Source organism: Artibeus jamaicensis, unplaced genomic scaffold (genome assembly GCF_021234435.1).
Source record: "Artibeus jamaicensis isolate MK-2021 breed Jamaican fruit bat unplaced genomic scaffold, CSHL_Jam_final contig_47, whole genome shotgun sequence".
NCBI classification, from domain to species: Eukaryota; Metazoa; Chordata; class Mammalia; order Chiroptera; family Phyllostomidae; genus Artibeus; species Artibeus jamaicensis.
The window spans coordinates 602,369-618,342 of NW_026521848.1; the positions used below are offsets into that span (position 1 = coordinate 602,369).

Here is a 15,974-nt window from a genome sequence, read left to right on the forward strand (position 1 = left end):
AAAAGACATGTTTGTATTCAAAGAATAAAAGGGGAAGGGAGGACTTCCGCCAAGATGGAGGTATAGGTGGATGTGCCGTGCCTTCTCACACAACCAAGTTTAGGAACAACTAAATATTAGCATCAGAAAACACAACCAGAACACGGAAAATTGAACTTTTCGGAAGTCCGTTAACAACAAATTCTTCAGCCCGACCGGTAAGGGGCGAAACCGGCGACTGGTGAGGGGTTGCACAGGAGGACTCAGGTCGGACGGACCCAGGCGCGGAATCCAGAGGCGCAAATCCAGACGTACGGGTTCCAAACGCAGGATTGGACCTAGTGAGTGACCGAGCAACCCACCAGGTGAGCAACTGCAGAGGAGACAGTGGGGAGGCGGTGCTGCGTGTTGACTGCGGTCGCCTATTTGCGCGCGAGCGGACAGGCGAGGGAGTGGGCGGTTGGACCGGCCGCGGCGGCTGAGGGCGCCGCCATTTCCCCGCTCTGACCACGCCTCCACATACAGCGTCACAACCCAGCGACCTGGGAGTCCAAGGCGCCGCTTCTCACACTTAAAGGGCCAGAACAGACCAAAAATGTCGCAAGAAGACCTCAAAGCCCCAGAGATAAATCTAAGTGACGAAGAAATAGCAAAACTCTAAGACGCACAGTTTAAAACACTGGTCATCAGGATCCTCACAGATCTGGTTGATTATAGCCACAAATTAGAGAAACATATGAAGGCTAAACTAATGGAAATGAATGGAATTCCACAGGAAACCAATAACGATGAAAAGGAAACTGGGACTCACATCAATGGAGTGGACCAGAAGAAAGCAAATAATGGCCAAACGGAAAAGAGTCAAGGAGCAAGAATTCAAAGAAATGAGGAGAGTCTTAGGAACCTCCAGGACATCTTTAAATGCTCCAATATTCGAATTATAGGGGTACCAGAAGGGGGAAAGGCACAGCCACCAGTGGAAAACTTATTTGAACAAATAATAAAAGAAAATTTCCCCCAATCTGGCAAAGGAAATAGACTTCCAAGAAATCCAAGAAGCTCAGAGAGTACCAAAAAAGTTGGACTCAAGAAGAAACACACCAAGGCACATCATAATTACATTAGCTAAAATTAAAATGAAGGAGAGAATCCTAGAAGCAGCAAGAGCTAAGGGGACAGTCACCTACAAAGGAGTCCCCATCAGACTGTCAGCAGATCTCTCAAAAGAGACCTTACAGGCAAGAAGGGGCTGGAAAAAGGTATTCCAAGTCATGAAATCTAAAGACCTACAACCAAGATTGCTCTATCCAGCAAAACTTTCATTTAGAATGGAAGGACAGATAAGGTGCTTCTCAGATAAGATCAAATTCAAGGAGTTCATCATCACCAAGCCCTTATTATATGAAATGTTAAAGGGGCTTATCTAAGAAAAAGAAGTTAAAGAAACATGAACAGTGAAAGGACAGCAAACTCACAGTTATTAACAACCACACCTAAAACGAAAGCAAACTAAAAGGACAGCTAGATCAGGAGTGGAAACATAGAAATGAAGATCTCAAGGAGGGTTAGCAACAGGGGAGTGGAAGGAGGAGAGAGTGGGTAAAGGTACAGAAAATAAGCATCATAAATGGTAGGTAGAAAATAGACAGGAGGAGGTTAAGAATAGTACAAGAAATGTAGAAGCCAAAGAACTTATATGTATGACCCATGGACATAAACTAAAGTGGGGGAGTGTGGGTGGGAGAGGGTGTGCAGGGTGAAGGGGAGTGAAAGGGGGAAATGGAACAACTATAATAGCATAATCAATAAAATGTGTTTTTAAAAGAGAAGACAGAGCCTCAGGGAACTGTGGAACACCATCAAGCATACTAACATGGGTAATGGAAATAAATCTCAGAGGCAGAGGAAAGAGAAAAAGGAGAGATAATATCTAAAGAAAGGAGAGCCTAAGTTATCCACAAACTGGCTGAAAGACATACATTTATGAATAGCAGAAGCTTAGCACACACCAGACAAGATGAAGAACTCACATGTGGCACCTTGTGGTCAACCTTCAGAAAACCAAAGAAAAAGAAAAATCTGAAAGCAGCCAGAGGAGAAAAATGACATATTAAAGACAGAGTTTATGCTCTGGCTAATGTATCTCGGTGGACTGAGTGCTGGCCTGGGGACCAAATGTTTGTCAGTTCAATTCTCAGTCAGGGCACATGCCTGAACTGTAGGACAGGTCTTGGCTGCAGGCATGGAAGAGGCAACCGATTGATATATCTCTCACACATTGATTTTTCTCTCCCTCTCTTTCTCATTCCTTCCCCCTTTTCTATAAATAAATAAATACCTGTTTTTAAAATTATAGAGTTCATTATGGTTTGAATGTCTCTGTCTTTCTCACTAGAAAGCAGAGGCCAGCAATAGTGAAAAGTCATCTTTAACATGCTGAAAGAAATACTATATGAACTCAGAACCAGTGTGACATTAACTCCAAGTAGGTTGAAACTCCAATTAGGTAGAAGTTAAAGCTGTTTTTGTAATCTCAAGAGAACCACTAAAAAAAAAACACACAAAGAAAAGAGGTTTATAGCCAAAATGCAGCTTATAAATTAAAATGTCATTTTATGCATTTAAGGTTTATCTATATAAAACTTTAAATCACCAAAAGAAAGCAAGTAAGGGAGAAGAGCAATTCATAACAGGCTCAGACAGAAGCAAGTATTTAATTAGGAACTCTAAATACAGATGAACCAATAACTGCATTAAATGTTAATAGCCTAAACCCTCACCATAAAAAGGCAAAGATAATCAGAAAGTATTAAGAAGCAGTCCCTGCTGTATGCTGTCTACAAGGGACTCCCTGAATATGAAGACCCAGGAGGGTTGACAGGGGATTGGATGGAAAGTTATCCAACATACAAATAGTAAGCATGAGAAAACTGGAGTGGCTATGTCAACAGGATAAAAACAGAGTCTGGCCAAGTGTAAAGAGGTACATTTTATAACAGTAAAAAGGGAAAGTTATCAGGAAGACTTAATAATCACAACTGTGTATGTGCCTAACAATGCTGCCTCAAAACACATGGGAAAAAATGGATGGAAATGAAGAGAAAAGTAGAAAATGCCATGATTACAGCTGGCAATTTTAATATCTGTGTTTTAATAAATGAACAAACACCTAGACAAAAGATCAGTAAAGACCATAAACACACTAAGACTTCCACCAAGATGGAGGTGTAGGTGGAAGCACTGTCCCTTTTTGCACAACCAAGTTTAAAAGCAACAAAGTTTTAGCAACAAAAATGCAGCCAAACCACAGAAAATTGAACTATACAGAAGTCTGACAACAACACTCCCCCAGCCAAACCAGTAAGAGGGGCAGAGCCAGCAGCATAGTGGGGTCGGGCAGGAAAGATCGACCGACTCACCCGGGAGTGCAACCCAGGCACGCCAGCAGCTGTAGGCAGATCTTAGGTGTGGAGTAGTGGACGGACCCACTGTGGGCACAAGGTGGTGGACTCACTGAGGGCTGACCACAGTCACACATTCACACATAGATAAACCGGTGACGGAGCGAGCAGTGAGACAGACAGTGCAGGCCCCAGTGGCGGGAAGCAGCAGAGGGAACCACCCCTGTCCCTTCCTTACCCTGTCCCCACATACAACATCACAAACCAGTGACCTGGGTGGCCCTGCCCCTAGTGAACACCTAAGGCTTTGCTCCTCATATGTAACAGGCACAAAAAGATCAAATCATGGCTCAAGAACAACTCACAGCCCCAGAGCCGATAAATCTAAGCAACGAAAAAATACCCAAACTTTCAGATGCATGGTCCAAAACACTGGTGATCAGGATGCTCACAGAACTGGTTGATTTTAGTCACAAATTAGAGGAACAAATGAAGGCTAAACTAATTGAAATGAAGGGAAATGCACAGGAAACCAATAGTGATGGAAACAAAACTGGGACTAAAATCAAGGGAGTGGACCAGAAGGAAGAAAAAAATGACCAAACAGAAAAGAATGAAGAAACAAGAATCCAGAAAAATGAGGAGAGGCTAAAAAACCTCCAGGACATCTTTAAACATTCCAACATCCGAATTATAGGGGAACCAGAAGGGGAAGAAAAACAGCAACAAGTGAAAAAGTTCTTTGAACAAATAATAAAGGAGAACTTCCCCAAACTGGCAAAGGAAATAGACTTCCAGGAAATCCAGGAAGCTCAGAGAGTCCAAAAAAAGTTAGACCCAAGAAGGAACACACCAAGCCACATCATCATTTCATTAGCCAAGATTCAAATGAAGGAGACAATCCTAGAAGCAGCAAGACATAAGGGGACAGTCACCTACAAAGGAGTTCCCATCAGACTGTCAGCAGATTTCTCTAGAGACCTTACAGAAAAGAAGGGGCTGGAAAGAGGTATTCCAAGTCATGAAATCCAAACACCTAAATCCAAGATTGCTCTACCCAGCAAAGCTTTCATTTAGAATGGAATGACAGATGAAGTGCTTCTCAGATAAGATAAAATTCAAGGAGTTCATCATCAGCAAGCCCTTACTATATGAAATGTTAAAGGGACTTACCTAAGAAAAAGATTAAAAAGATGAACAGTGAAAGGACAGCAAACTCACAGTTATTAACAACCACACCTTAAACAAAAGCAGACTAAGAGGACAGCTAGATCAGGAGCAGAACCATAGAAATGCAGATCACATTAAGGGGTAGCAACAGGGGAGCGGGAGGAGGAGAAGGGGGAAGAAGGTACAGAAAATAAGTAGCACAGACGGTAGGTAGAAAATAGATAGGGGGGAGGGCAAGATTAGTATGGGAAATACAGAATCTAAAGAGCTTGAGACACGTGGTCATAAACTAAAGGGGGGAATTGTGGGGGAGGGCGTGTGCAGGGTGGAGGGGAATGAAGAGGGGAAATAGAACAACTGTAATGGCATAATCAATAAAATATATTTTTTAAAAGACCATAAACACCCTAAACTACAATCATGTGAAAAATATTTAGGTTTATTTACCAAGACAGATCATACACTAATTTGTAAAACAAATCTCAATAAATTGGGACTAAAATCATGCAGACTATGCTCTGATCAAATGGAATTAAATTAGTAGTCAAGTACAAGGGTCAGACACACAGCAGTTTCAGGTGCTTCATCCTCTTTCACGGTAGAGCCACATGGTAGAGCCACATCAGTGGCTCCCAAGCCTTCTTGCATCAGCCCCAGGGGCGCGATGAGGGAGGGAAGTCTGGGGGCCTCCTACTGAGTTATTGCTCCCTGGCATCATGCTAGGGGTACTAGTTTGCTAGGGCTGCTGGAACTAAGTACAACTAAGTGGTTCAAACAAATGTGCTGTCTCAGTTCTGGCAGCTACAAGTCACAGATCAAGCTTCTGGTGGTTTGCTGGCAACCCTGGTGTTACAAACATCACCTTGACCTTTTCCTCCATCTTCATGTGTCATTATTTGTGTATGTGAGTGACTTTCTGCAAATTTCTGCTTTTTGTAAGGACATCAGACATATTGGGTTAGGGACCCACCCTTCTCCTGTATGACTTCATCTTAACTGATTGCAACTGTAATCACCCTGTTAACAAATAAGTCTACATTGTGAGGCACTGGAGGTTAGAACTTCCACGTGTGAGCACTTGGGGAACACAATTTAACCCATAACACGAGTATTCCCTACCCAGTTCTCTCTGGGAGATCTCTGCTAATTTGTTCCACCCTCTTCCAGAATCAGCCTTTGGCTGACCTCACTTTGCATGTCACTCAACTGTAGCCCCAGTGGCTGTATCCATATTCTCCATTTGACTGTGCTGAGGTAGTCTCTGGTCCATGCTTAGTCCCTTCCTCTGTCTTTCAGTCACACCTCAGAGGCTGTGGTTGTTTGCATCTTCCTGCTATATTTCTTTTTGGCTTATCCTTCCCCCAAACTCTCCTGATACCTATTTCTGAATGGGCCAGTGATCCCATTCAGCCATCACATCTACAATAGATGTTGGTGGCATGCTAACTGCTCCATGGACATGCATGAATACACATGGGAGTCCCCACTCCAGGTGCTGTGGAGAGGGATCTGCTTATTCAGCTTTTTCTGAGTCACCATGTTTCAAATACCGTTTCTCTGGCCTAACTTTTCTCTTGCCTCATCAGCTCCCCATGCTGCTTCTATCCTTTGACTCTGCTACTCAGATTAGTGACCCAGAGGTAAATAAACAATCCACATGCTGGATTTCATCATGACCCTTTCACAGACTGCCCTAGGGACTGCACATGGTTGATGTGGTGTTACAAGTTCCTAGAAGGGAATTGCCCTCTTTCTCATCCTTGCCAGGGTGAGATTTGGTATTCTGGGTGTCAGATTGGTCGCAGGATTAATTGAAGTTTTGATCCTTGCTCAGGTAATCTAAACCGTGCTAACTAAATTAGAATACAGGCTCAGGCTCCCCCACTAGGTAAGCCAATGTTAATCAGAGCTGTGCTGCCTTGTGTTGCATTGTCAAGTCCTATCAAGCTTCTGCTACAGATTTGGCTGACCCAAGCTGAAAGTTCTCCTACTCACTCAGCCTTTAGGGACAGGGCTCTAGGCTTTGGGTCCTCCTCAATGTCACCCTGGGTCATTTGACTTGGCCTGGACCTATTTGTGTGTCTTAGAATGAAGCTGTGACTCACACTGGGCTCAGGGCAAAGACTAGCCTGTGACGATGATCAGTCATGTGTCCCAAACAGCATCTGACCCCTCATCTATGGAGCACTCAGAGGAAAGACTCTGTGCTCTATGATATATGGACCCATAGGGTGGCCCCTCATGAAAGGTCCTTTTTTAGGAAACTAGGAGGGTGAAGGAGACAAAGCAACTTCATTTAGCATGCTGAGGTCTATACTCCTAGGAACAGACTGCTCACCAGGACCCATATATACTCCTGCTGATTCACTGGCTGTCTATGCCATGTTATGGCAGAATGTTTAAAATGAAACTACCACTCTGAATTAATGCCTTAACTGTACCAAGGAGTCCAGTGAATGTTTTTCCTTATAACCCTGGGGATCAGAGTCTTGTGCCAGCAGAGGCATTGTCAACAGCTGCAGAGAAATACACGTATTAGGCTCCTGTCCAGCAGCTTACTCAGAGAAGTACAGTGTCAACTGTACTGTACAGTTGTACATGAAGTACAACTTCAATATCTGAAGTTGTTTCTCTCTCTCTCTCATCTTCACATGTTTAAACCTACATCACCCCTCAGCAAAGCACCCCCAAATCCACAGCACACATTTTCTCTCATTCCAATACCCTTAAATCTTTCATTCTTCTCTCTGAAGACCCCAAAACCCACAACTTTAGTGTCCTTCTCACTCTGAGACCCAAAATCACAAGCTCAGAGGCTCACACATGCAAAAATTCCAGAATATTCCATTCTGAAATTTGTCTATTGTTACCCCCTCCCCCCCGCCCAGAGCCCACACCCAAGGACAGGCCCTTCACAAGGAGCCACAAATTCAGTCTTCGGCACACTCTCTGTAAATCACATAAGTTGCCTCATAAGCTATTGGCTGCATCCCAAACTGAGCTGGAAGTCCAGCAGAAATTGTAGTTCGGAGGTGATACAACACAGTTACATAAACAGAACCAGAATCTGCCCTTCTGCCCAGGAGGTATAAAGTCAAACCACCACGCCAGCCTTCACCATCTCACTGCCACTCTCAGTGCCACCATGCTGGCCTCAGGGCTGCTCCTGGTGGCTTTGCTGGCCTGCCTCACTATAATGGTCTTGATGTCTGTCTGGAAGCAAAGGAAGCTCTGGGGAAAGCTGCCTCCTGGCCCACCTGCATTGCCTTTCATCGGGAACTACCTGCAGCTGAACACTGAGCAGATGTACAACTCCCTCATGAAGGTGTCAGCAGGCAGGGAGATAGGTGGTGGGGTGGAGCTGAGGGCCTCTTCAGTCTGGCTGGGACTTTGTGGTTAGGGATTGGGAAGAATGGGCCAAAATCACAGGAAGAGGGTGTTTTGAAAGTTTAGCGTCAGGGTCCTAGCCAGGAAAGACCAGATCTTGGGGTGTGCAGTCCCTTGACTGTCAGAACCTGGGCAAAATGAGTGCCATTCTGTCAGGGCTGGATACAGAGCCAGTTCAGACTTGAGGCTGTGTGCACTCACCACTCCTGCCCCCCTCCTTCAGATCAGGGAGCGCTATGGTCCAGTGTTCACGGTACACATGGGCCCGCGACGGGTGGTGGTGCTGTGTGGCCAGGAGGCTGTGAAGGAGGCTCTGGTGGACCAGGCAGAGGAATTCAGTGGGCGAGGCGAGCAGGCCACCTTCGACTGGCTCTTCCAAGGCTACGGTGAGGAAAATCCTGTGTGGGGTCATGCAAATTTAATGACCTCAGTTTCCCCAGCATTCTGCTGCCAACTGATCCACCCACTCAGGCCTGTGTCAGAGCTCTTCCTCTCCATTTTTATCTCCATCCCTGTTATCCCTGTGACCCGTCCAACTTCTCTTAGTGTGTCTGCATCTCCCTGCTTCTCTCTACTCCATCTCCCACTTCTCTCTCATTAACCATCTCTCCTCTCTGTATCTCTTAGAAGCTCTTGAGATTTTTGCTTTGGATGCCTGGTCCCATATCTCCATGTTCCTTTTTGACTTATTCTCTTTCTAATTTTCTGTGCTTCTCCATGTTTCTCTCTCCACCTCCCTGCCTCTTTGTCCTAGAATTTTATACTATCTTTTTTCCAAAATGCACATGCCTCCACTTCTTGTTACTACTCTTCTGTCTCCAGACCTTCTCTGTTTCTTAGTATGTATTTTTCACCATTCTCTACCTTCGTTTTAGGATCCCTATCAATTTTTACTTCCACCTCCCAGATCTCCAGATACCTCACTTTCCCTGCTTCCCTCCACTATCTCTCTCTCTCTTCCTGTGAGTGTCTCTGCATCCCACTGTTTCTCTGTGCACCCATCTTTCACCTTTCCTTCTGATTTCCTTCCAACTTGTTCTCTGTCCTCTATCTCTTTTTGTACTTCTTCCTCTGCCATTCTCTACATCTCTCTTTCTCTCTGCCCACACTTTCAGTTCCCTCCCCTCTCTAAGCCCACTCCCCACGCCTACCCCTTTCCCCAGGCCCGGTTTTTAGCAACGGGGAGCGTGCCAAGCAGCTCAGGCGCTTCTCCATCACCACGCTGAGGGACTTCGGAATCGGCAAGCGGGGCATTGAAGAGCGAATCCAGGAGGAGGCAGGCTTTCTCCTTGAGGCATTTCGGGGCACACGTGGTGAGCTGGGTACTCCAGGGTATGGAGGAGGAAAACGCACTACATGGACAGGCGCTTTCTGACCTAGGGAGGGAACTGGGTTGGGAAAAGTTGTTCCTGGAATTCACAGACTGCATCAGATCATCAAGTTCACTCTACCAAATCCCTTCTCACTTTCTGACCCCACACCACCTCTCAGGCACCTTCATAGACCCCACCTTCTTCCTGAGCCAAGCTGTCTCCAATGTCATCTGCACCATTGTGTTTGGGGACCGTTTTGACTATGAGGACAAAGAGTTCCTCTCACTGCTGGGCATGATTCGGGGAAGCTTCCAGTTCACAGCTACATCTACTGGGCAGGTAAATGGTCCTGCCCCGGTTCAACGTGGACCCTACCACAACCAACCACCTACTCTTCCACATGGACTCAAGGTGCCCAAATCCTATTCTCTTACAGACACTGTTCCTTTAAAATGAGTCTTCTTCCTTGCACAAGTAAACCTAGGAGAGGTGCCCAAAACCCACTTTCCAATACCTGGATATCTCAGCTGTACTTCTACAAAAACAAAAGGGAAGAAAGTGACAGAGGGTGGGGGTAAGGAAAGGAGAGAAGGAGGGAGAAAAGGAGGAATTCTAGATCTGTATCCCAACCCAATTTCACTAAATTCTAGGAAAAAGGTACTTCACACGTAACTCACTTGAAATTATAGATATCTACTGCATCCAGTCCCACCTAAATACCTAAACATCAGTTCTGGTGCCTTTAAACTAGTGCTTCCCTTGCCCTGACACAAGTTCCACTCCCATTTGATGATGGCCATCAACTCGTGTCCTTCCCTTCTCTTCTCCACACCCCACCATCAGCTATATGAGATGTTCTACTCAGTGATGAAATACCTACCAGGGCCCCAGCAACAGGCATTTAAGGAGCTTAAGGGGCTGGAAGAGTTTGTAGCCAAGAAGGTGGAGCAGAACCAACGCACGCTGGATCCCAACTCCCCTCGGGACTTTATTGACTCCTTCCTCATCCGCATGCAGGAGGTACATGTCAGCAGCCACTGGTGAGACAGCAGTCACACTGGGGGTCCTGCCCCGGTGTGCAGGACCGGGGCTCACGCATTTTTCCCACTACATCGTAATAATCCTCATAACTCCAATGAATTAACCATTACTGTTCTCTCTACTGAGCTCTTACCCATGGGCTGGACTTCCATGTGCAAATCATAAGCACAAGCACATCCACAACACTATCACGCAACAGGCACTATTTTCACAACTTTAGGGTTTTCACATACTTAACACTTATACCAGTTCTTGTAGGGGTCTGCTATGATCTTGGTTTTAGGAATGAGGAAACTGAGACCCAGAGAGTATAAGTGCCATGCCTGAGGTCACGCAGTGAGGAAGCACTGGAACCTAGCTCAAATCCTGGCTTCTCAGACTCGAAGGCCAGTGCTTTCAGCCTCCATACTCTTACCTTTTGTTCCCTGATTATCAGGTAACCTGTGTGAACAGGTGACCTGGCTTTACTGTGACACCTGAGAGTTCCCACTCCTAGCTGAATGTCAGTCTCCCTTCTGTAAAGAAAGGAGATGGGGCTTTATGGAGTCTTAAGTTCAAGATGAAAGGATCGGGGAGTGGATTCTTCACAATAAACTGCAAGGTTTTTTGGGGAGGGAGTACTACACCGCTGCTTAAAAGTCTGTCTCTGTTTCAGAAAATATCTCTTCAACTCTCTCTGAGGCAATCTATCATGGTTTCTCTACCTCTCTTTTCTCATTCACTGTCTGTAACCACTTCTCCCTTTCTAAATATTTCTACAATTAAAAAGTGGTAACTAAACCGATAATTAAAGGACATATAGTCAGCTGGGTAAGGAGTGTGAGAAGAGCATTTGGGGAAGAAGCGGCAGCCTGGAATAGGTTTGGAACACCTAGGGTCCTTCTTACCACCTTTGGAATTTGAGAGCATGGGGGAGTGGGCTAGGCCTGAAGCTGTCCTTCCCTGCAGGAACAAGAGAATCCCAACACAGAGTTCTACTTGAAGAACCTCATAATGACCACACTGAACCTTTTCTTTGCGGGCACCGAGACGGTCAGCACAACCCTGCGTTATGGCTTCCTCTTGCTCATGAAGCACCCAGATGTGGCAGGTAAGGCTGTATGGGGCAGAGAAATGAAGGCCACAGACTCTCAAACTTCCTCTGAGTCCACTGTACTTCCTCACCTCTCAAATCCCCTGGGCCCTCAGACACATCCTGCTAAACACACACTAGGTGATGATACTCAGATAATAGACATCAGCCAAATTTCATTCCCAGTTAAAATATTGAAACAATCTGAACTGATTAGTAAATAGCTCCTGTGCTCAGCCCACCAAGAGCCCACTGCCTGCCCCTGAAGACCATTCCCCAAGTCTTCTCCCTCACAGATTCCCCGATGATTCTGGCACAGCCAGGTCATCAGGACCCAGTGCCAACAATGTCTCGGGACAACCTAATTAATTGTTTCCTCCATGTCACACATGAGGTCATGTGTGTCATGTCATATATCCAGTTGTGCAGATTTGCAGATTTGCACATTTATCATCCCTGCCCAGAGACCACTAGGTACCGAAACATATTTTCCCCTATCTACCAGCCAAGGTCCATGAAGAGATTGACCGAGTGATTGGCAAGAACCGTCAGCCCAAGTTCGAAGACTGAGCCAAGATGCCCTACACAGAGGCAGTAATCCATGAGATCCAAAGATTCGGAGACATTATCCCCATGGGCCTGGCTCGTAGAGTCACCAAGGACACCAAGTTTCGCAACTTTCTGCTCCCCAAGGTGCTGCCCTTGCCCAGTCTACATGGATCTCAAACCTGATCCCTGTGACTCAGCACCCCACTGTCCTTAAAAGCTTCCCAGTGCCTGTCTGACTCTCTCAACCTGTCGACTTCCTCAATCACATGTCCCTTCAACTTTCCCACTTGGATACACCTGAATCCCCTGTGTACCTATGACCTCTTGCCTTAGGTCTTAGGTACATATGAACCCCATGTCCCCCCAACTTTGTATCCCAGGTGACATTAACCTCACTCCCAAAGCCAGCCTGCATCTGGGACATGACTGACTCATGGCCCCCAATCCTCCAGCCCCAGGAGGCACAGACCCCAGGTTCCCTGAACTTTTGGTCACAGGGACTTAAAACTCATATCCCCCAAATCTTCTACCTCAGGAAAGACCCTGACTCCCATGCCTCCCATTTCTTCTCAACTATGGTACCCAAATACCCCCTCTAATTCCATGAGCTGACAGCACACACATTCCTCCTTTCACTTATCAAATCCCCTTCCCCCTCCCCACCAGGGCACTGAAGTGTTTCCAATGCTGGGCTCTGTGCTGAAGGACCCCAAGTTTTTCTCCAACCCTCTTGATTTCAACCCCCAGCACTTCCTAGATGAGGAGGGGCAGTTTAAGAAGAATGATGCTTTTGTGCCTTTCTCCATCGGTAAGAGACTACTGTGTGATGCCAAGCCACCAGTCACAGCAACAGGGACCCCTTCATCCCAGCTCCCCTCTCTGAGGTGTGGCCTAGTGTTTTCCTCCACCTTGGAAGTCCCTCTTATGTTATACCCTGCAGACAACCAGCTGCAAACTTCATAACTACCAAGTACCTACCCAGTCAGAAAGAAAGGGATGATTATATCCATTGCAGAAATGAGAAAAGTCAAGGCCCAGAGAGACTGAGAGTCTTGTCCAAGTTCACTTACATTGTTCAGATTTTTAAGAAGGAGATGGCTGCACAGTAGCCATATGAGTGTGTTTGAGAGGAAGGGTCATGTAAATTCCCATTGCTACATCCTGATATGACTCACCCCAGTCCCACATACAAGGGAAACTGAGGCTGAGGGAGCTTAGGGGCTTCTCTGAAGGTCTCTCAGGCCTTCCACAGACTGTCCCCTCCTCTCTGGGAGAATACATCAGGAATAGGGAGAAAAGTAGACCTCACCTCCTCCCACCTGTCTTTTCAGGAAAGCGGTACTGTTTTGGAGAAGGCCTGGCTAGAATGGAGCTCTTTCTCTTCCTCACCACCATCATGCAGAACTTCCACTTCAAGTCTCTGAAGACACCCCAGGACATCGATGTGTCTCCCAAACATGTGGGCTTTGCCACCATCCCACCAAACTACACCATGAGCTTCCTGCCCCACTGAGCTAGAAATGTAACTGCCCCTACAAAGTCCCAGGGCTAGTGGGAGAACAAACGGTTGAGGGGTGTGGCCTGGGTGGGGTAGAGTTGGGGGGGGCTGAGAATGTAGGCAGTGGGCTGGAGAAAAAGAAGGTGCAAGGTGGATAGTAGAGAAAAAAAAACAGATGAGTTGTCTATTCACATGCTAGAGACTGAGCCTTCAGAGCTGGAATGAAAGGAAGCAAATGTACTATGAATATAGTAATATCAGTTCTATGAATGATAATAACAGCTATTCTCTATTAACATGTACTCTGTGTCAGCTCTATGCTCAAATCATTACACACTTGCTGCCCTTGAGGCTCACAAACCTGTGAAACAGGAACTGTGCTTGTGCCCAAATTATGGGAGATACAGCTGACACTCAGAAAGTCTCTATCTGAGATTCAACAGAACACAATAAATGCTCAACAAGTACTTGAACTCAGATCTGCCCAAGTACAGCTATCCTAAGCCTACTAAACTTTGGATGGGTTCTTAAGAGTCACCTCTTCCTAAACTAAGATATAACAGCTTAGTATATTATTATACAATGTGAAGGGCTCTGTCAAAAAATGTTTCCAGATTCTGGGCAGGCGGCCAATTTGCTTCCACACACTTGCCTACACTCTTGCTCATTCACTCAGATTTCACATAGTTGGGCATAGTTGCTCAGTGTAGACTAACTAAGCGAGGTGATGGAGTCTAAGATATTGTTCTCCTGCACAGTGGCTCTGTGTGAAGCAGGGCTCAGAAAAGGAACATGGCTGTTGTCTACAGTCATTTCTGGGGAGAATCTGTCTCCCAGCTGTCATCCTGATGCCAGACACTTCAGTTCTTCCACATGTATCCCTGGTGTCCTTCAAGGTGCTTGCCCCATGGTGGAGCCTGCAGGGAGTGGGTCTGAGTAAGTTCATGTCCAGGGTTCTCCAAGAGTAGAAGCCTGAATACCCCACTGACCCAACCTTCACTGGTTTGTACAGCCAGAAGTTATGGGGACTTAGCTTCCTAGCACTGGAACCCTGGGCTGACTGGGATGCTGTGCGCTGGGATCCCTCACTACTGAGATGTCACCACAATTTATATCCACCACATATGGGTATGAGACTGGCCCCATTCCAAATCTTCCTGTCTTTGCCCCTCCACCCTTCCTACCCATATGTATGAATGTTGTTTCTTTAATTCCTTAGTTCTCAGACTTCCATATAGCTTACGTTTCCTGATGGTTGTGAGTGATGGTTCTGTAGTTTAGCTGTCATTTTCTGTGGTTGTGTAATGAGGAGACCATGTTGACCTACATCTCCATCTTTACTAGAAGCTATAAGACAGAATATATTATTTTTCTTTGTTTGTTTTAAAATTTTAGATTGTATTTATTTATTTTTAGGGAGAAGGGAAGGGAGAGAAAAAGAGTGGGAGAGACACCTTGATGGGAGAGAGAAACACTGATTGGTTACCTCTGAAATGGCCCCCACTGGGGAACTGGCCCACAACCCAGGCATGTGCCCTCACTGGGAATTGAACCTCTGACTCTTTATTTCACAGATTGGCATCCAATCCGCTGAGCCACACTCACAAGGACAAAACGAAATATTATTGTTTGAAAAGACAAAAACAAAAGCTGGGTTAGTTTCGTTAGCTTCCAGAAGTATTCACTGTGACCATGTTCCTCTGAAGCAGGCTCATTCTCCCAGTCCTGGCTACACTCTCCAAATCACCTGCATGTTCCACACTTGAAAGTAGGAATGTTCAGAACGTATGGCACACTGGGGGCTCCAATATTAGTACAGGTAAAAGGTGAGTTTAAAAATCACAGCCAAGTTCAAATGTTAATTTTCTAGAAACTCATATTAGTTGATCAAAAGCACAAAAGAACAGAAGGAAAGTTTTGGTGATGAAGTTAAACTATGCATTTTAGTAAGTTCTTCTGCTCACAGAACACAGGGTGAGCCACAGGGTGGAGAAGGCAGTTGGAGTAGCCTCTTCAACTCCTGTGTGTCACGTGAAGACACGGTGGGTCCTAGCTGAGTCACAAAGGGCATCTCAGTGGGAACTTTATCTGTTAGGCTTCTTTCTTACATCACTAAGCATCCAAATGGTTAGTTCTTTCCTGCCGTATGATATACATGCAGAAGAGTCAATATACCTAAGAGTGAAATTTTTAACTGCAGCCTTTGACAAATTAACTTTGCTGCAAAATTGAGTTTTCAGAAATTGTACTCTTTAAAGATTTTATTTATTTATTTTTAGAGAGGAGAAAGAAAGGAAAGAGAGGGAGAGAAACATCAATGTGTAGTTTACTATCCCACATTCCCTTCTGAGGACCTGGCCTACAATGCAGGCAGGTGCCCTGACTAGGAATTGAACCAGTGACCTTTTGATTCACAAGCCAGCACTCAATCCATTGAGCCACACCAGCCGCCATGCATTTTACTAAATTCTACTATGATCAATATATTCTCTTATTTGAGTAATACTGTGAAATGTGAGAAAAGGCACAACTTTGGAGGGGTAAAAGCGATCTTTTCCTATAGA

General features: G+C 45.6%; 1 protein-coding gene across 1 annotated transcript; it reads left to right on the top strand.

Annotated features, from left to right (window-relative positions):
* The first annotated feature begins 7,645 nt into the window (after nt 1-7,645).
* LOC119040966 (cytochrome P450 2A13) lies at nt 7,646-14,799 on the top strand. Its single transcript, XM_037134071.2, is given in 9 exon segments — nt 7,646-7,875; nt 8,161-8,323; nt 9,101-9,250; nt 9,429-9,589; nt 10,094-10,270; nt 11,240-11,381; nt 11,869-12,056; nt 12,579-12,720; nt 13,244-14,799. Coding segments are annotated over 9 exon segments (1,485 nt in total). The 5' UTR covers nt 7,646-7,695; the 3' UTR covers nt 13,426-14,799.
* The last annotated feature ends 1,175 nt before the right edge of the window (nt 14,800-15,974 follow it).